Raw genomic sequence first — 21841 nt, forward strand, 5'->3', positions numbered from 1 at the left:
ACTATTGTTTTACTCCATTACCGATTTCCCCCTGAAATCAGTTTTCTCATCATAAGCACAAATGTAAAACACCGATCTATAAACTCATCCCATTATTACAAAATAAAGTGACGTTTTTCAAGTGACATTTCCAAAGCAAGTGTTATTAATTTTAGAGTAATTTAGTGGCCGGGCACTAATGCTACCAAGCAACGTTTGTATTATCGATCGTTCAGTTACGTTCGGCAAATCCAAGTTACATTGTCCGTTGTGGTCGTTTGGTTCAGTACCGAATTACAGCATGAATCACTTTCCTAAAGAAGTCCTTAGTTTTAGCCAGTTATTTGGCGGGTTTGCATTAGACGTTTCTTCGGACCCAAAGAAGAATAAAAGGGGTGCAAGGTTTTCTCTTCCACTTTTCCTGTGGGGTTTAGTTTTCAACGCAATACAGGTAATGGTGACGGTACTGGGGTTGTACACGGACTACGTTGGAAAACTCGCTGGTCGTCCAGTACGTATGGTAAGTGATAACGCGTACCTGGTAGTACTTCTAGACCTCCTCCCTCTCAACCTCACGTCAGTAGTCATGTTCTGCAGCTGTTCTTGGAAGTACCAGAGGTTCATTAAGGTTCTTGACATTCTGGAGGATGTCGGCCGGAACCTTCAACAGGACTTGCCAGAGGTGAAAGGCAAAGTAAAAGTACTTATCGTCTGTATCGTGAATTTATCATTCATTGTCTGTAACAGTGTTTTGTCTTGTACGGCTCGACCAAGTGTATCACGCCAAGACCAGTTCAAGTCACTTTGCTACACTCCAGCACTCATCATGTACTTTGCTCAAGCCGCTCTGTTCCTCCAGTTTACCCAGGTTGCTCAAAGCATTGCCGTAAGGTTTAGGGCCATTAACGTCAAGATCAAGGAGGAACTGATCCGGAATAGGAGTGAACAAGGGATGATCAGAGGGTCTCCTTCAGGAGTCAACATCTCCCCAAGTGCCAGAAGTCACTCCACCTGCAGTGTCAAGTCCCTCATGGACACCTATTGGCTACTGTGCGAAGCTGTTCAACAAGCCAACATCTTCTACGGAGATCAGCTGATGGCCTCATTCTTCACATCGGTTGTCCACGTCACAATCACTCTTTACTATTTCTTCCTCTTGTTAATGCACGGTCGGACTGTGATCGCTATCTTTGACGCGGCTTGGATCATCGCCCATGTCACCCACCTGGTCCTGATGGTACGTCCAAGCGCACTGGTGACAGAGATGGCTGACGAGACTGCCCCGATGATCTGCAAGTTGATCAACGTGGATTTGGATCCAACCCTGGTGGAATTGCTGGAAGGAGTCCTAGTGCAATTGAGGAAACATAATGGAAGATTTTCAGCGCTTGGGTGTTTTCCCATTAGTAACTCCACACTGACTGGAACCGCAGGAGCGGTCATTACTTATGTAGTGGTGATGATCCAGTTTCATGCCATTAAGAACTGAGTATGTAAAGGAAATACAGGAAAGAAATGTTTGAAATTGTGTACATGATCGGGTCATTTTCCTTACTACCTCCCCACCAATTCCCTTCCAAAAGTGAGCTAGCTTTTTTTAAGGTGGTATAATTGTATTGTCCCAAAGTTTAGAGGTCGACAAGGTATATTTCCAAACTGTCGCGTTTTAGCTCAACGGGAACATAAACATTGTTGATTTCTGAATCTTTTAAGTACATGATGAATATCACACTCGTCAATACTATGAACCTTATCAATCTAAGTTTTAATGCTATTAAGGTAATCGGAAATTCCTGAACAATGTAAACCCTCCAGCTTTTCAACCAGAAAAACTCTAACCTTTTTCTTAAAGCTGCACTTTTCATTGCCAGCTGAAGATTATTAAATAAGAAGGGTTCCATGAAAAGATATGTCACGTTCAGGGAGTGTTAGGCGACCCCTGTGTGTATGTATATCACCAATGTGCCTTGTTGGATATCTATGATATCATCCAACTGATTAACAATCCTTCAAGTTAAACAAGTGGCAAATAATTGTGTTAGTCAATCACACATTTTAGCGAGTTTAATACCTATGTGAAATTAATACACTTTTAAATGAAGATGCACACATAAAAATGTGGTACTACTCTTACTACGCCATTTGCCAGAATTACTAAAGTAATCCTTGGAGTAACAATTATCCAAGTTGTTAATAACCTGAAAACTCAACGCTAAACTTCAATCAGGCTGGCATCTACCCATTTCTTCTACCACTAATAGCAAGCCAGCCAAAAACAATTAGGCCTACCTCACTTATGTTCTTTGTTTAAAGGTTGTTTTTGATCATGGAAGGATTTTTCTGGACATTTTCTATTATTCGGTGACCAAAAAATCTGTAAAGCTACGTTTTGATGTATGCAACGTGATCTTTTCCTCAGCTGGATACCTAACTCAACACATGACTACAATCTAGGTTAAATCAACATTTCCTTCCAGTATATAGAGACACTTTCATTTCTACCTCGACTTGTGTAAAGATTTTTCAGCAAAACATTTGCGGTATACAATCAAATTTTGAACCTCTTCAAATTCACATTCATTGTGAGGAACATAATTTGACTCACAACCAATTCGATGCCTTTTCTGTACCAGACTATGTCAACTTATCTTTTGCCACCGCTCTAGAGGGAAGGGTGAATATTCTATATTCTCGCTCACAGGTCTATTGAAGTTGAGAAAGTGAAAGTTGCTGAATTTTCTTCTGAATATTTCTGTCAGTTGACTTTGATATCTGCAATAGATTACAGGTAAAGCTCTGAATACTTAATATTTACTAAAATGTACAGTTAAAAGTAGTCTTTTATTAAAGCTCTTAATTTTCTAATCTAGGAATTTACTATGGATAGAAAAATGTATGCTCTAAGCTAAAACCGATATTTAATAATATTTTTAGAAACTATTTCCCAATAGCGGTTATTGCACGAAAAAATATGTAGTAAACTATTGGATTAGAAATAAAACATGCCACTTTTCTAAAACTATGCATTAAGAACTATGCTTATTAAATATGAAGTATCCTACTCAAACATTTTATAAAATTAAAATACTTATGAACAATTCAACAATTACACAAATTTAAGTACAAAACTTGAACTGTAACTTGAAGTAACGGTCGAAGAATTACTATACATATTTATAGTTTATATAGGTAAATAAGTATAAAAATACTTCAAAGCAAAATAACTGTAATACAATTACCTGCAGGAAAATGTCCAAGGCTGTTGTGCGTGGAATGGCGATGGGTTGGAAGGCAGTGATTTCGAAGAAGATTGACTGTTGGTGGAAATATCTGGAAAACACCTTATGAAAAATTGAAATTATGATAAAAATGGTGTTGGAAAATGTGGAGACAGGTTTAGAATGCAACCTCGTGTAGTCGCGATCGAAAGAGGGCATTCAAAGTGTTATTTACCGTGGATCCGCCACTAGATTTTCCCTATCCAAACCTAACCAGCTTTGATAAGGAAAAGATAAAGTAATAATTTAGATATAGTTCCGAAATTTCCCTAACTATAACACTTAAGCCTAGACGATCAACATACAGTTCTGAAATAACGGCACACTTAACAATATGTAAGCAATGGTCACGTAAAAATACAATTCAATCTTAGGCCTTAATTTCTGATGTTCATTTTTTATATCATTGATCGCAAAAAGGCCTGTCTTGCTATTTTCAACAATATCTTATTCCACCTCATAGTCATTTCGACTTAAATAATAAAATCTTAAGATTGTGTTAAGCAAGGATTGGACGCTGTGTAGCCTAACCCTAAAATGTCTTGTTTTCCTTATTGCTATGCACTTTAGCCTCAAGGACGTTTTGCGCACCCCAGAAGTATATTTCAGGGTTAGCCAATTTTTATGGCTTCAGCAGTTCTATAAACCACCAAAAACAATTTCCTCCTGGGGAAATTCACCACCCTTGATCAGACTACCAAAGATGGCGTGTTCAGCAGTTTCCTCCTAGCCATCAAACAATACACAGAGCAGATCCTACCGGAAAAAGACAACTCTTTACGATGCTTCTTCAGGTGACAATATTCATTAGTCAGACCCACAACCTGAGAAGACACCGATCTAACAAAGAAGGGAAGATCAGACCACACCATGGAGGAAGATGATTGCAGAATCAGCCTCCTCATCCTCAGACCAGGTGCAGTCTCCACCCTCTTTCATGTTCAGTGTGAACTCACTTCGTGAGTGTCCTAAAGGCTTCTCACCTAGGAACAATTGAAGCCCTGTCGTGTTGACAGAATTATCCAGCAGCTCCCAGCCAAAAAAATCAAATGACCTAAATTTGATGTCTATGTGGCTCATAAAGAAATGCTCCAAGCATATTATTATGAGCCCTTTAACGGAATTAGTCAATTTATCCTTTAAAACAGGAGTTTTCCCCTCCCTCCTAAAAATCGCAAAAGTCAATCCGATTTTTAAAAAAGACGATCCAATGTCAATTAACAATTATCTGCCTGTCTCAATTTTGCCTATTCTGAGCAAAATTTTTGAAAAACTGTTTTTTAATAAGAATGCTTCAGTTATTAAATAAACACAACCAGCTTTCAAAGGACCAGTTTGGTTTTAGAAAGGGCAAGTCGACAATAGAAGCAGTCGTGAGTCTGGTCGACATGGTTATGGAGGGAATAGAACGTCAAAATTCCACAACTGGTGAGTTTCTCTACCTTACTAAAGCATTCGATTGCATAGACCACACCAAACTGCATGACAAATTGTAATCCCATGGCATTAGAGGCGTGCCCCTATCGTGGCTTAGTTCATTTCTAAGTCATCGATCACAAGTTGTTCAGATTGAAAACCAAGTTTCAAACCCAATTGAAATGCGCTATGGGGTCCCTCAAGGCTCCATTATCAGTCCAATCCTTTTCTTAGTCTATGTCGATGACATAGAATCATCACTTATGCATGGAAAACTCGTGCAGTACGCTGATGACACAACTGTGTGCTTCAGTGGAAATTCAAAGACGGAAATTCAACAACAGGCATTTGTTGACCTCAACAACTGTATCCAGTACTTTCAAAGCCTCAATCTAACAACAAATTCTTCTAAATTAAACTTTTTGAATTTTTCATTGCGCTCTGTAGAATCAGAAAACGGCCCGGGTATCACGCTAGCAAATTCCATGCTAGAAGAAATCTATACCGCGAAGTTCCTTGGTATATATATACACCTAGATCGAGGGTTGACATGGAATACACACACCGATTCGGTTTGCGAAAAAATTGTCTTCAGGCATTTATGTTTTGAGGTCCCTAGCCAAATACTGCCCTAATCAAGTACTGATGACGGCGTATTATGGTCTGATTTATCCACACCTTTCCTACGGATTGATTTTGTGGGGGACATGCACAAACAATCAATTTTTAAGAGCGTTTAAATTGCAAAAAATAGCAATTCGAATGATTGCAAAAATAAATTTCAGAGAATCCTGCAAACAAGCTTTCAAACAATTGCAACTGTTGACTCTGCCGATTCTCTACATGTTGCAAACAAGTCAAGATGTGCCTTGATAAGGGGCCGAGACGTACATGAGTATGAGACTAGAGGCAGAGACAGCTACCGAACTGAAAGACAGAACGGTTGCTTATGATCACTTGCCCTCACAGGCTGGTGTTCATTTAATCAACAGATTGCCACATTCCATCAAAAGTTCCCCAACGCCTAAAGCGTTAAAAATTCGCCTCAAACGCTTTTTAGCGTCAAAGGCATTTTATAATGTCGGCGAATTTATGGCACACAACTGAGAGACTGATCATTTACAAGACTGACCCCGACGTTGGAAGTAGATAGAATTGGCGAATGAATGAGACTGAAAGAATGTAAAAACTGTATGTAAGAATGGATATTGCGGGATAAATGACAAAATTATTTTAATTTAAATTTTTAGACGTTTGCTATACATGTTAACATGTTTTCGCAATAAACTATTTGACTTTGTCTTTTGAAAGTCGAGGCAGGTTTACCAAGGCATCAGCCATTCCGTCCCTAAACGACCTGATAACAATCCAGGACAAGTTAAGAGTTGACGCACAGTCCGTTGGTTTCAAAGCTGCTTGGCTATCTGTAAAAAATTTTAATTGTTCGTCATTTTCATTAAACATTTCAATGTAACCGTTTCTGAAAGTGTGTATGTATCAAAAAAAAAAAAAATCCGTGTAGAATCATTAACTATTATACCTCCCGAGGGTTTTCAGAGAGGTTCTCTGAAGGTTTCATAATCAAACTCAAACTCAAATAAATTTTATTTTCAAAAACAAATTTCCAACAACTTGTACATGTTAATGCATGAAAATTGACAGCACATAGAACAAAGTCTGTGCGTGCTGTCCAGTTCAAATCTAGAATGTACAAAGTATTAATAATAAAATAAGAAATGCTATATGTTAATGAAAAATAAATAAATAAAAACAGAAATGAACTAAAGGAAAACTTTAACTAAAAAAATAAAAAAATAAAAACTTGACAGTCTATACATAATTTAAAGTATAACATTTAATCAGAATCACACAAAAAATTACTAGAATATGCTATCTTAGCACGCATTTAAATCAAACACGGTAATAACAAATGAAGATGGACAAACAAAAAATACATTATCTCAGAGACGATGACGCACGGATGACAGTGATGAGTGGAAGTTAATGACTGTATCGGTAGTAAAAGTTAGTAATAAGCAATGATTTCGTTGTTTTCATTGGTAACGGTAAGTGGGGGAGAGGAGGGCCTCAGCACCGTCCGGACCGATCATACGAAGCCAGGCAGTGACCAGCCGCTTGAAGCCACTAACAGGCTCGTCCTGCAGGTCCCTTATCACAGAAGGCAAAGTGTCTGTACAGTGGTTCGTTGGCGACATAGTATGCGTTAGTGAGGTTAATAGACAGTTTAATTAAAGGGACCTGCAAGCCCACACTCACAGCGTTTCTTGTAGGGTAACTGTGAACAATAGGGGTGAGGACGGCATCTTTATGAGAGTAGGTGTAGACCAGTACAGTCCTAATAAATAACTGCCTAATTGTAAAAATATCAGTCTCCATAAATAACAGAGTAGATGAATATTGTCTTTGTTTATTAAAAGCTGCTTTTATTATTGATTTTTGAATAACATTTAATGGTTCTAATGTAGTTTTATAGGCCCCTCCCCATGCGATGATACCGTATTGTAAAATGGACTGTACATACGCAAAGTAAACTGTTTTTTAACTCATTATAATATAGAATTTGGCCTAATTGACGAAATATATAAATTAATTTCCTTAATTTGGACTTTATACAATTAACGTGAGGTTCCCACTTGAGTTTTGCATCAATAATTACACCGAGATACTTGTACTGGTCCACCCTCTCTATCAGCTGGCACTCACATGCAGTATTGAGAGAGTCAACGCACGAGTGTAGCAGCAGCCGCAGGTCCGCAAGGTGGCCCGCTCGCAGCGCGTAGTGCGATCGGTAAACACTTTGTTTTACTGACATTCATAGTTAACATATTGTCAGAAAACCATTTATGTAATAAATTTAATTCTTGGGAAGCAGTTTCATATACTTCATGCCAAGTTTTTTCGCTATGAAATTACCACTGTATCATCTGCAAACAGGAGTAGTTTTCCTGTGAGATTTCAGTTTATCTAGGTTATTTTTATACACTAAAAATAATATAAAGGACCTAACGTGCTTCCCTGAACCACTCCATAATTTACTTCCTGAGGTTCACTGCTAATATTATTTATACACACAAACTTGGTTTCGACCGCTTAAATAACTTATGAACCAATTTAAGGCCATCCCTTGGACTCCAATACATTCAAGTTTACTAAATAACAAATTTCTATCTATAGAATCGAAAGCTTTGGCTAGATCAATAAAAAGAAGTAATGATTTATAATTTTCTTTTTAAAGCGTCTATTATAAGTTTATTGATTTCAAAAAAGGGCGTCAGAAGTATTTTTACCTGGGCCTAAATCCAAATTGAGATTTTGATATAATATTATTTATTTCAAGATAATTTTGAAACTGATATTTTAACGCACTTCTCCAGTACTTTACCGACCGCACTTAGCAAATGAAATCGGTCTGTAATTGTTCATTTCGGATTTATCATTAGACTTATACAAAGGTATTACTTTGGCTAATTTTAATTTGTTTGGGAAAACTCCTGAGGTAAAACTGAGATTGATTAAAATGTTTGATCGGTGGTAAAAGAGATTCTTAATATTATTTTTTAAAACAGATGTAGGAGGAATTTCATCGACCCCGGGAGCAGAGCCACCGCGTAATCCGGCAACGCATCTCTCCACCTGGCTGTCTGTTACCGGCATCAGCCGGAACACATGATCGGTTCTATAGGCGACATCATCCACGAGGGGCGGGTTGCCGGACCGCGGCAACTTCTTTGCTAAATGTGAACCTACATTAGAAAAGAAAATATTAAAAGAGTTTGCCACAGCCTTAACTTCAGCGCCCCCCATGATCTGAAGCCTGCAGGAAGTTGTGATTGGGGAATGGGGGTATTGGATCGTGCCCCACCGCTTAATTTCATTGATAACTTTCCCAAAACGTTTTTGGACAGTTCGATGAATTTGTAATTTTTTCTCTATAATAAGCTGCCTTTGTCTTTTTTATCTCTTTCGCCAAGTTATTCCTATAAGTTTTAAAATAATTTTTGTGCGTATCATTAAATGGTTGCCTTTTTAATGTTTTACTAAGTTTGTCTCGTTTTCTGATAGATTGAATTAGATTTACTGTTATCCACGGTTTAAGCTTTTTGTTGCGCGTACTGTTTCTTTTCGGTTTAAGAGATATAATTTTTTAGATCTTCAAGAGATTGTAAAAATATGTCACAGCAGACGTTAACGTCTTCACTGCTGCAGCACGTGGTCCCATGACTGCTCCCCCAACAGTTTCTGTAGTAGCTCATGGTCCAGGTAAGTGTCAATGTCACTATTAAGACGGGTGCGGGGAGCTCTGCGCTCCACCCCGGCCAGCACCGCGTTAGTGGTCAGTCAAGTCAGTAGTTAGAACTCCGGCAGTTACAGCATTACAGTCAGAGTGTTTTATAAAAATATGATCAATGCAAGTTGTAGACTGTTCTGTTACTCTTGTGGGTTTGTTAATGCCATTCTATAAATCCTACTCCGCATAGGATATTTAAATATAAGTCTTTCTCATTTACATTTTTACTTGATGTTAAAGTGTCTATGTTTGTGTCGCCTGTAAAAATATAAGTCGTGTTTACGTTTGATTGTAGAATAATACTGTTGTAAGTCGTCCAAAAACAAGTTGCAGTTCATCGACGGGCTGCGGTACACCCGCCAGTACACTGTAAGGTCGACCGTCAGTTTCAAAGTTCAGTTGCAGTCCTGTCGCCTCCCCCAAAGTAATCTGTTGTACAACCCGCGCAATTCAGTATTCAAGTAAATAACCACTCCATCATTTCTGTTCCAATTGTTTGTAGTGCTATAAATATCATAATTTTCTAGAGAAACTAAACTTTTATAATTGTCAATCCATGCTTCAGTAAGAATAATAATGTCAAATTTAATATTTAAACTTTCAATACAAATTAGTAAACTGTCTATATTTTTAAAGTAAGCTGCGAATATTAAAATGGATCAGTTTTAAAACGTTAGTGTCAGTACTGAATTTGTTAAAAGTATTGCTTAACGTCATTGTGTGAGTCAAATTGTTCACAGTAAACACGTCGGTAACTGTCAAGTAAGTCAAGTGGCAGTACGTCACCGTTCATCCGCTACAACGTCCGCCGCCCGCATCACCAACCACGCTGATTATTTAATGATTTTGTTTCAGAAGAAAAAAAACAAATAAATTAAAAAATATATATATTAAAAACAAAAGTTAGTTTACTGAGTGCAGTATTTAAACACGTGCCATTACAAACAGTACAAAATAAAATAAAATACAACTCAACACACAAAGTCATACTCAAAGTTACAAATTTAACATTAATATAAAACGAATTGCTTATGAGATAAAAAATCAATACAGTAATATTAAAATAGATAAAATTTAAAAATTTAAACGATTGCCTACATGTAGAAAAATTTTAACACAACTATGAAATATGAGCTTAAAATACTTCCTTTAATGATAACAAGGGGTTTTCTCTTTTAAATTGTAACTAATAATTCAATATAACATTGAAGTACTAAATTAAAACAACAGTTCACTTTGTGTAAGTTTAACTAATTAAAATATACTATTATGTTTAATGTAATCAGGTTGAAAGTTAAAATTGCGAATGTGAGGAAATATAGAAAAAAAACGTAAATTTTAAACATAGATCCGTATATAAACTCATATAAATAACTTTATTGGTAAAAATAATATATTCAGCTACTTTCAAATTAATTAAAGTATACTGTTTACAAGCAATCTGTTACTAGTAATAACTAATGCTTAAATAAATCTAATATAAATAAAATGTCACTGTTATGGCGAATAATGTCTTTTTAAATTGGAGTTAGCGTAAGATAAAAATTGTAATAGAACAAAACTTAAATCCTCAAAACATAGCTACAATATAAAATAAAATTATAACTCTTTATATGATCAGAAACTGTTCTAAAATTATTTTAAAGAAATAAAATCTGCATAATATTTTAAACAGTCTCCCTACGACTAACAAAAATAATAAAATAACAATGAAACGTTAAATAAATATTGGCTGTATATTTTAAGGTACTGTATACTGTATTAAAAGAAAATAAATCATATCTTTGAATTATGAAGGGGTGAAATATTACTATGTGATTGTATTGGAATAATATGAAATTGATAATTGTTTTGTTTTAATATTATAAATGATCAAGTAATAAAAAATTAAGAAAAATGCAGAGTATAAACTAAAAAAATGTACTATTTCATTGATAAGCAAGAAAACCAAATTGTAATGTTATTATTTATAATAAAAACAGGTTTACCGTACCTTAATTTACCTCCTTACAATAAAAGTTGGTCTAGGTCCTCTGGGGTCCTGAGTAAGGTAGGAGGACAGTCCGGGTGTGCAGTCCTCCTGGCGAACACTCTGCAGTCACGGGTCCAGGCGAAGGCTAGCCTTTTCTCCCTTACATGTCTCCTGGCTCGGCCGAGTAACATCTTGAAGTGAGGTGTGAGATGGTCGTTAATGTAGATAGGTGTCGCAGGCCAAGAGTCGACAAGCGCACGCAGCATTGAGTCTGTCACGGCTTTCCCTCGCTGCACGCATCCAGTCCATTTTATCGTCTCGGGATATGAATTTTACTATAATCGAGGGATGAGTTTGTCCGTCCCTCGTAGGCAGTCTGTGGGCTACTGACACATCCCGTCTGTTAAAGTCCAGTTTTAAGACCTTTGCGAGCTTACTGAGGACACTATGAACATTCTCTCCTCGAGTTAGCGGGATTCCAACGATCTCGACATTGTCTCTTCTGGAATACTGTTCCATTTCCCGCACTTGCTTATGAAGTTCGGCTATCCCCTTACTGAGCTCCCCATTTTCCTGTTCAACTTGGGCATACTCGGATTTTCTTACTTCGTTTTCGGATACAAGAGAAGTCAGGGGTTGTCTGCATTGCTCCAATGGTGTTGTTAACCCCCTCCAACTCTTTCTGAACTCCGACAATGCAGGTCTTCACTTCAGTTATTTGCGACCCTAGGTTTTTAGCCAGACACTGAAAAGCATCCAGCAGCGTGGCGAGAGAAGGCTCCGGATCCCCGCGGCTGTCGTGGCTCACCGAAGATGCTGTCTCGGATCCGCACGCATCACACTTCCAAGCGGCCTTTTTACGCACAGATAACTTTTTTAAAAGAATCAAGGACAGAACAGTAATCAAGCATTTTTATAGTGTTACGAGAATGATTTTCATTAACAAAAGTCAACTTCTCCCAGGCTCCCCTTCAACCTCGCACCCATCAACCGTAGAAGTAAGTGTCCAAGTACTTCTAGCGGCTGACTTCGCATCGTCTGTCGTCTGTCACATGACTTCACATCGTCTGTCGTCTGAAACACTAGACTAGAGCTCGTCAGCGAGAACTGCAATACTGGTATACTTGTACAGACTGTACAGTACTTAGTTCTTGTGTGCCAATATTCATACCGTTATTGTGTATATCTTTGATATTGTTGTAGAGACTATGTATACACATTTGTGAAAATATGGTGCTTTATCTTGCAGAATATAACTCCAGTACTGTATTATCGACACATTAGTTACATTCAATCCCAGCAGAGAGCGCAGAGCGGGAACTTTCTTATCGGTACCAGTCATCTTCGAACATTAGCAAATATACATCAGAAACAATATTAAGTACTGCTTTTCTTCTTAAAACAACGAAAAAAATGTGAATTAAACATCTCAGGCATTACTAAATTAATTTTTATTTACTAGGCAAAAGTACCTTATTGATGAAAAGTATTGAGTTTTTTAACATAGTTGTTTTTACTAAAATCAAAGTATTCCGGTTTACGTCGCGTTAAAAATGCAATGTTCACACAATAAAACATGAAATTTTCACACTATAAAACATGCAATGTTGACATGATAAAACATGAAATTTTCACACTATAAAACATGCTATGTTGACATGATAAAACATGAAATTTTCACACTATATAACATGCAATGTTCACATAATAAAACATGTAATGTTCTCAAAGCAAAACATTCAATATTCGCGCAATAAAGCAAGCAATGTTCACAAAATAAAACATGCAATGTTTACACAGTAAAAAATGCAATGTTCACACAATAAAACGTGCAATTTTCACAATAGAACATGCAATATTTCAACGCTGTGTTAGTTAGAAACACAAGCAGCGAGCATAAGAAGCATAAAGAGCATAACTGTTGTGGTAGATTTACTGCTTCCTTTCTAAACTAACAAATATTAGATTTGTCAAAAGTTGAACATGCTTTGTCAGAAAACGTGAAAAATTAGAGAAAATTAGTGAAAAATCCCATCTTGGTCTCTAAAGCTGTGAAATATTAATTGAAAGAGCCTGTTCAATGTAAATAACTGCTCTATATCAACATTGTATTATGAAAAAAGTATAATATGTGAGGATGAATAGTGAAGACCCTACATACAATAAATTTAATGGCATTTTGTGGTTATTGCATTACACGGTAATCACAATAAAATTGTATGTATTTTCTTTGAAAATGTCAATAATAGAAGTAAATCTTACATCGCCTAATGGGAATGGGATTGGTTTGTTGATCGATTTCCTGAATTCACAAGTACAGTCGACTAAAACTCGTTTAAATATTCCTACTTGCAGTATAAAATTAATATACTTCGTGACTCATAAACCTTGGCGGCGATCATACTCGTAGTAACGTCGTATAGTTATCTGTCTCACCGTTGATTAACAGTGATAACATTAAGAGTAATATTAGGGCTATTTAAAATTACTGGTTAATTCAATATGGTGATTTCAAATTTCACGAAAACTAACATGAAAAGTTACACTCCTATTTACTCCAAATTCTTTATTGTTTAGGAGATGATGACAAAGTACTTGAAAACAAAATTTTAGTACTCGTGTACAATATTACAGTATACTATTTATAAAGACATTCATATACATTGTAAGTTATACAGGGTGAGTGGCTCTTGGTGTGACAAATTTTTTTTGTTGTTATAATGCAATGTAAATGTGATACAATGGCGGTTATAAAAAAGTCTAACTCCAAAAATTAGGTCTGAAATGAATTATTTTCAGTTTTTCTAAAAAAACCTGTGTTTTTGTACGTAAATCTGATATTTCTCAGCAACGTATAGACATATGTGAGCAAACTACACAATTTTTAGATTCTACGTTAAATTTTCGATTTGAAAAAGTTATTGGTTCAAACGGTAAGAAAAGAAAATTAAGCTTCAGGTCGATTTAAATGGCAAAGTTGCTAAGTTTCAGAAAAACTGAAATATCATTGAACCCCATCTTTTTACCACACCCTGTACACAAGAATGTGTCAAGTGATATTAAAAACTTTGCCATTTAATAGGCTTTAAAATGGTATGCCATATGACCATAGTTAAGTATTCGGTTACCTACTTTTATCGGTTTAAATATTACAAAACATGCAAGCTACAAAAAGATTAACACAATTTAATAACAACTGTACCTACTTAACTTTTATGTTTTATAAAACTGCCTCATAAAACAAGGAATTGAAGATTACAAAAAAGTAAAACTGTTTTCCTTATTTTAGATGATAATTTAAGATGCTGTACCTCATGAGACTAACAATGTATTCAATAAAACTATAGAATACATTGGGATTATTCCTTTATGAGAATTTTACACCAGTAAAGAATTTATTTGTAAACAAATGATTGCATATTTAAGAGAAACATTATTCTTCATATGTATGATAATATTAGATATTGATAAATCCGAAGGCATGTTGGCTTCACATTATATCTTCTGAGTTCCAATGTTCAGTAAAATATAGTTTGGTTCATTTAATATGCATATTCATTGTTTAAACTCGTATTCAAATATTTATCTCAAAAATGTTCAGGAATCCAAGAGCACTGACATTTTGAGTGAACGTTCCCACATATCCTGGATTCCAGCCCTCAAAATTTTCCCCAAAATTAAACAAAGAGTCCCGTGCAGGTCTATAAGTCCTAGAACCTGGCAGTTTTAAAAATTCAAATATTTTGGAAGATCCCTCAACCGGGAATATGCCATACAACATGGGCGTATATAAGTGGGGGAAGTCAGGGGGCTCAAGCCCCCACCTAAATTTTAAGACACGTTAAAATACCCAGTAGTTTTTTTAAACTAGAACACGTTTATGAGATCTTAAAGATCATCCAGTGGAAAGATTCCTGAGTGATTATCGGAGGGCATTTATACTTCCGAAACGACCCACCTAATTACCCCCTCCCACCCCGAGATAATCTTCTATATTCGCCACTTAAACTATATATACTGAAACTATGAAGTCCAGTATAATCGGATACAAGAATTGTTGGCTGGATTTTCTGAATCGATGCATTAAGATCAGGAATACATTGTGTTAACTAGTACTGTGCCGATATTAAGAAAATTATTGGCACCAGTTGAATCCGCGAGATTTCAGAACTTAGGATGTTTCAGAGGTGATGTTGTGAAAGCACTCTAGAGACTTTCAGGAGCCAGTTGTTACATATTCAAAGCACGTGCCAAAAAAAAAAAAAAACAAAGGAAATCCACCTAACACTTGTAGTTTATGAGCAAAAACTTGTCGTTATGTACCTTTTTAATTGCATACGAAATTTACTGGTAGTAATTAATAGACTTTATCTATATATATAAAAATGAAACTGTTCGTGTGTAACAGCATCACTCACAAACGGCTGGACGGATTCGCCTAATTTTTTTTTTAATTTGTTCGTCTTGATCTGTAGAAGGTTATAGGATAACTTTTTATCCCTTTCCCGATTCAGGATTCCGCCCCACTGGTTACAGAAATACCCGTAAGAAATGCATTGCAGCAAACATATGTTATTAAGTGAAAGAGTCTTTTCAAATTTTTAATCAGCTGTTCTTTGTAAACATATATAATGCGACAAAAAATTGTTGTTATTTTTGACAGTAACTAAGTAAACATAAATATTTTTGACGTTTCTATGTAAACAAACATTTTTTGACATTTACAACGTGTCACAAATGTCAAATTTTTGATAAACGTGATTTGATATCTTTTTTACAAGTTCTTGAAGTGGTAGCAGATATTAAACCAGAAGTTCACATACACGAGGAAACCTTACGAAAAGCGTGCAAAGCCGCGGGAAACAGCTAGTATAATATGAAAACAAAAGTTTCATCCTTAGCAACATTATCAAACACTAGCAGTAACCTGTAGCTTTGCACGTTTATGAGCAGTTCTTGTTCGAGTGGATGACAGTTCCGATCCCAATGTTACCCGCGGCTTTGCACGTTTATGAGCACTTCTGGTTCCAGTGGGTGATAAATCCCACCCCAATGTTACCCGTGTCTTTGCACGATTATGAGCACTTCTGGTTCCAGTAGATGATAGTTTCACCCCCAATGTTACCCACGGCTTTGCACGTTTATGAGCACTTCTGGTTCCAGTGGATGATAGTTCCGACCCCAATGTTATCCGCAGCTTTGCACGGTTATGAGCACTTCTGGTTCCAGTGGATGATAGTTCCGACCCCAATGTTATCCGCAGCTTTGCACGGTTATGAGCACTTCTGGTTCCAGTGGATGATAGTTTCACCCCCAATGTTACCCACGGCTTTGCACGTTTATGAGCACTTCTGGTTCCAGTGGATGATAGTTTCACCCCCAATGTTACCCACGGCTTTGCACGTTTATGAGCACTTCTGGTTCCAGTGGATGATAGTTCCGACCCCAATGTTATCCGCAGCTTTGCACGTTTATGAGCACTTCTGGTTCCAGTGGATGATAGTTCCGACCCCAATGTTATCCGCAGCTTTGCACGTTTATGAGCACTTCTGGTTCCAGTGGATGATAGTTCCGACCCCAATGTTATCCGCAGCTTTGCACGTTTATGAACACTTCTGGTTCTAGTGGGTGATAGTTCCGACTCCAATGTTACCCACAGCTTTGCACGTTTATGAGCACTTCTGGTTCCAGTGGATGATAGTTCCGACCCCAATGTTATCCGCAGCTTTGCACGTTTATGAGCACTTCTGGTTCCAGTGGATGATAGTTCCGACCCCAATGTTACCCGCAGCTTTGCACGTTTATGAGCACTTCTGGTTCCAGTGGATGATAGTTCCGACCCCAATGTTATCCGCAGCTTTGCACGTTTATGAACACTTCTGGTTCCAGTGGGTGATAGTTCCGACCCCAATGTTATCCGCAGCTTTGCACGGTTATGAGCACTTCTGGTTCCAGTGGATGATAGTTCCGACCCCAATGTTATCCGCAGCTTTGCACGTTTATGAACACTTCTGGTTCTAGTGGGTGATAGTTCCGACCCCAATGTTATCCGCAGCTTTGCACGGTTATGAGCACTTCTGGTTCCAGTGGATGATAGTTCCGACCCCGATGTTACTTAAAAGTTATTTTCCAATAGCAGTTATTTCACACAAAGATATGTAGTAAAGTATTGGATTAGCAATAAAACATGCCTCTTTTCTAAAACTATGCATTAAGAACTATACTTATTACATGTTAAAGTATCCTACTCAATAGTACTTATACTCAGATTAAAAATACTTATCAATAATTTCACTTCATTTCATCAATTTTTTTCATTTCATTTCATATTTAAATACAAAACTTGAACTGTATAGTAACGGACGAAGAATTACTATATAGTTAATAATAGTTATAGTTTCTATAAATAAGACATAAATGCTTAAAAGTTAAATAATTGTAATACAATTACCTGCATTAGAATGTCCAAGGCTGTGGTGCGTGGAATGGTGATGTGTTGGAAGACAGTGATGTCGAAGAAGATTGACATTGGGTAGAATGGTCTGGTAAACACCTTATAACAACTAATGTGATGTTAAAAAGGCTTAATTTAAAATGTAGAGACAGGATTTCGAACAGAGTTTGAATAAAATAAAGAATTGGATCGATTGCAAATATGGGTTTGCAAAACACAGTGAAGACCGGAGCACGTTTAATGAATTTTAATTTAAGTTGAAAATAAAGAACAGAGAAGAAATAAGTGATCTTACAAATGAGAATTTAAAAAGTTAACAAAATGTAAATGAAAGGATTTTAATAGGTGGTAGGAACAAAGAGAGAAACAGATCAAATATGAAAAAAGTGGGGATGAATAGAATGTTGAGTGGGAGTCTATAAAACCAAATTAAGTCAATGTATGGAAAATGGCAGAAATAGAGCAATATGAGAGAAATGGCTGAAAAAGGATGAAAAACGATAGGAATAGGACGATGTATGTGAAATGGATGTAATAGGACAATGTAAGGGAAATGGATGAAATATGACAATATATGGACAAGTATAGAAATGGCTCGATGTATGGGAAATAGCTGAAATAGGAAAATATATGGAGATAGTAGAAATAGTACGATGTATGGTGACATAGGATAATATATAGGTAATGGTAGAATTAGGAAATGTATGTAAAATGACAGTTAGGACAATATATATATAAGATGACATTAGGACTGTGTAAGGAATAAGGCATAAATAGGAAAAATTCATAACTGAATTTATAAATGACTTGTGTTTAAAGTTTTGATATGGGTGAGAAGATGGGCTACTGAAAAACTCAAAGGAAGGAATTTGTATTGAAGATGTTTGCACAATGGAATTTGCAGATGCAGTTGGGTTTGCAGCGAAGTAAGGATCGTCTGCTGGAGTGCGAGACATAGGTCCTTGTCACCGTCCGATCTGAAATTCAAAAACATTGTAGCATAGATGTTACTCTGTAATTCTTCTTCCGTCGAAACAAGCTGTTCAGAAAGAGCTTTGCGCAACATTTTTAGACGAGTACTATAAGTTTGTAATCGTTTGCTGTAGTAAATATCAGCTCAACCAAAAAGGTACGTAGATAGAAGTTTCAAAGTAAAAACGCAATTTCTTTGTCGGGGTATGAAATTATTTGAAATATTAAAAATATTGCTCTATACAATAAAATACATGGAAGACAAATTATAAATTACGTACAGTTGGTAAATACTAGTATTTATTGAGTTCATATTAGTCGTATGTTTAATATATGGTTTTACTTACTACTTACTAACCGTTGATGGCTGAAAAATAGATTTGTATAATTTATTATTCAATTAAAATTATCCATTTAAAAATCTTTCAATAAACGTGCCTTTGACGAAAATATACTGCATCTTTAGCGCAAAATAACACACCAACACCCAGCGAAAACTATGAACAATAGAAACAAGCAAATTTAGTAGATAGGTTTATTTCATGTCCCATAGAGGTGCTAAGGAAGAATTTCGCTCTCCGCCCCCCTGGCCTCTAAAGTTGATGAAGATTTCCGTAAGAAATGTATTGGTGTAAACACGTGTTATTAATTGAAGAGTTAAAATATTAGATAGTCCTAATTGTAAAACAAGTAAGAGCGGTGTTGAGGAATCGATTGATCATATATTCAATCAATGTATTGATAATGTTAAGGAACGTAAAAATGTGTTTGAAAAGTTTAGGAAAGAACGTTTTGCAGCCCCACCACATTTACCAACCCTTCTTCAAACGGAGCATTATCATCACTAAGAACACATCTTGAAATTTCTAACATAAGCTAAAATAAAGATTTAAAAATACAAATATTATATATAAATAAATGGTCTTAAAATAACATTTCTTAACAAATTATTTATGTCATAAAAGTTATAATTAAAAAACGTGACAACAAAGTGGAATTACATTTTTAAACTTTGAAGACAAAGTACGTGGGGCTTCATGGTATAAATACTATTAAGCCCAAACAGAAAATAAATTATCATCTGTTTTTATGTAAACATTATATGACAACAAATGTTGAATTAATTTAACGACAATATTTTACATGTTTTTACACTTATAGTTTTGAAAGCATACAGTAAGTTTTAACGTGACAGTACTTCTTATTTACTACTTTTCCGTAATCACTATTGAACACAGAGTTTGTCCAGGTAACAAAATTCGAAGTTTTAGCAAAAATGTACTTTTAACTGTAAATTTGAGGTAATATTGAGTATTAAGTGTTCGATCAACAGTGTAATGCAGATATTTAAGATCAAAACCTACTACATTTTACTGCAGATTAAAAGACTGTCATAAAAAAACCAACCTTAGTTGTTTTTGGCAGATGCAGGCTTCTCAGACCTTTACGCATGTACACATTTCGTTGATCGGGGCATTAAATCTACTATGGCGTCAAGGACTACCTTAGACACACACCAATTTATATATGAACTTAGATATTAGCTAAAAAAAAGTTACGTCTAAATTTGGTTAGCTATAATATCTTCTCGGTAACAATTCTTCACATTTCAGGTTGCCTCATATTGCTCAGATGCGTCTGACATGCAGATTGCCAGCTCGCTTTCAAATCACCTTCATTTGAAAGTCCACTAGGATTACTACATTAGGAGCGAATGATCAAATATCTCAAAATAGCTATGAATATATTCCATCCTACCGATCTCCAGACAAGTGATCAATAGGTATCCGATTGCACATCATTTCCCCATCCAAGGAAAACGTCAGGTACCGACGATATTATTTCTGAGCACATAAATCCAGAAGAACTAGCTTGGCACTTCTCCAAGTTAGTCCTTCAAGATAATTATATCTTTATAGACAAGTAGACTTCGGTGATTTACAATCTACGAATCGGTATTACAAAACATTACAATAAACGCACGTGTAGGAAACACAAAACATTACAATAAACAAACGTGTAGGAAACACAAAACATTACAATAAACGCAAGTGTAGGAAAGACAAAACATTACAATAAACGCACGTATATGAAACACAAAATATTACAATATCAATATTACAGTAGGTCAACAACGCACGTATAGAAAACACAAAATATTACAATATCAATATTACAGTAGGTCAACAGCGCACGTATAGAAAACACAAAATATTACAATATCAATGTTACAGTAGGTCAACAGCGCACGTATAGAAAACACAAAATATTACAATATCAATATTACAGTAGGTCAACAGCGCACGTATAAAAAAAATGCCCTGAGATTCAGAGTCAAGACTCAGCAGACAAGTGTTACAAATCGTTACAGTAAAGGCGCCTACACAAACGCGGTATAAAATCAAGTAAACAGTCAGTAATAAGTTATACAAACTATTACAGTTAACGCGTCTTCAGACATAACGCCTAGACATAGGGTCAAGAGTGAGTGCGTAATCAGCGTTGCAAATCACCGCAATAAACTCGCTAACAAAAAAAACTGCTGAAGAAACAGTAAAAAGTCAGTAAGTAATAAGTGTAAAACTCATTACAGTAAACGCAACTGTAGAAAATGATTAGACAGTAAGAGGACTAGAATCTGTAGATAATCAATTCTACATGTAATTGCAGTAAACGCGATTATGGAAAACAGATAAGAGAACTCATGGGTCAAGAGTCAGTAGGTAATCAGTGTAAAAAATCTATACAGAAACCGTGCCCATAGAAAATCGTCTAGACATTAAACCTGTAGTCAGTATGTAAATAGTGTTACAAACTATTACAGTAAAAGTACTTAAACTAAACTGGCTAAGCACGGGACCAGAGTTAGTATATTTTTTTTCTTTGACCAATCTTTAACCAGTATTACAAATCATTATAGGAAACATATTACAGTAAAATGTACCAAAGAATACAGGTCAAAATAGGTCGACACAAAACAACCATTCCCTAATAAAAGACATGTTTGGAGACAGTTATACTTATCACATCTTCATTACATAATGTAGCTATGGTAGGTAACGTTAATTCAATTTGAATGTTGAATTTATCTCCAGTTCACTTTACACGTCTACATTGTATCGCAATAACAATTTGTTATTGCAATTTGTTTCTAGCACATATTAGTAATAGTATTTATATACTATCCAAAGGAGTGCAAGTCCTGTAAAGTAGAAAACTCAATACTCCTTACAGCAATACACAGATTTGGGAGTGCCGATGGCCGAGCGGTCTAAGTCGTTGGACTTTGGGTCTGAGTTAGAGATAGCGCAGGTTCAAATCCTGTCTGTGACCATTGCACTTTTTATCAGTACAATCAACCTCGTACTGTATCGACTCTCCCATTTATTCTGTTTGATAAGATCCTCGCACAGGCCAGTGGCCCATTAGGGCGGACAGAATAAGGCTTAAAAGGGGATCAA

The 21841-nt window shown here is 36.0% G+C and overlaps 1 protein-coding gene across 1 annotated transcript; it reads left to right on the plus strand.

The window, feature by feature from the left end:
* Positions 1-433: 433 nt before the first annotated feature.
* Positions 434-1468, plus strand: LOC124367203. Its single transcript, XM_046823855.1, has one exon. The coding sequence runs from the start codon at positions 434-436 to the stop codon at positions 1466-1468; it is 1035 nt and encodes a 344-aa protein (XP_046679811.1).
* The last annotated feature ends 20373 nt before the right edge of the window (positions 1469-21841 follow it).

Source organism: Homalodisca vitripennis, chromosome 8, assembly GCF_021130785.1.
Source record: "Homalodisca vitripennis isolate AUS2020 chromosome 8, UT_GWSS_2.1, whole genome shotgun sequence".
NCBI lineage: Eukaryota > Metazoa > Arthropoda > Insecta > Hemiptera > Cicadellidae > Homalodisca > Homalodisca vitripennis.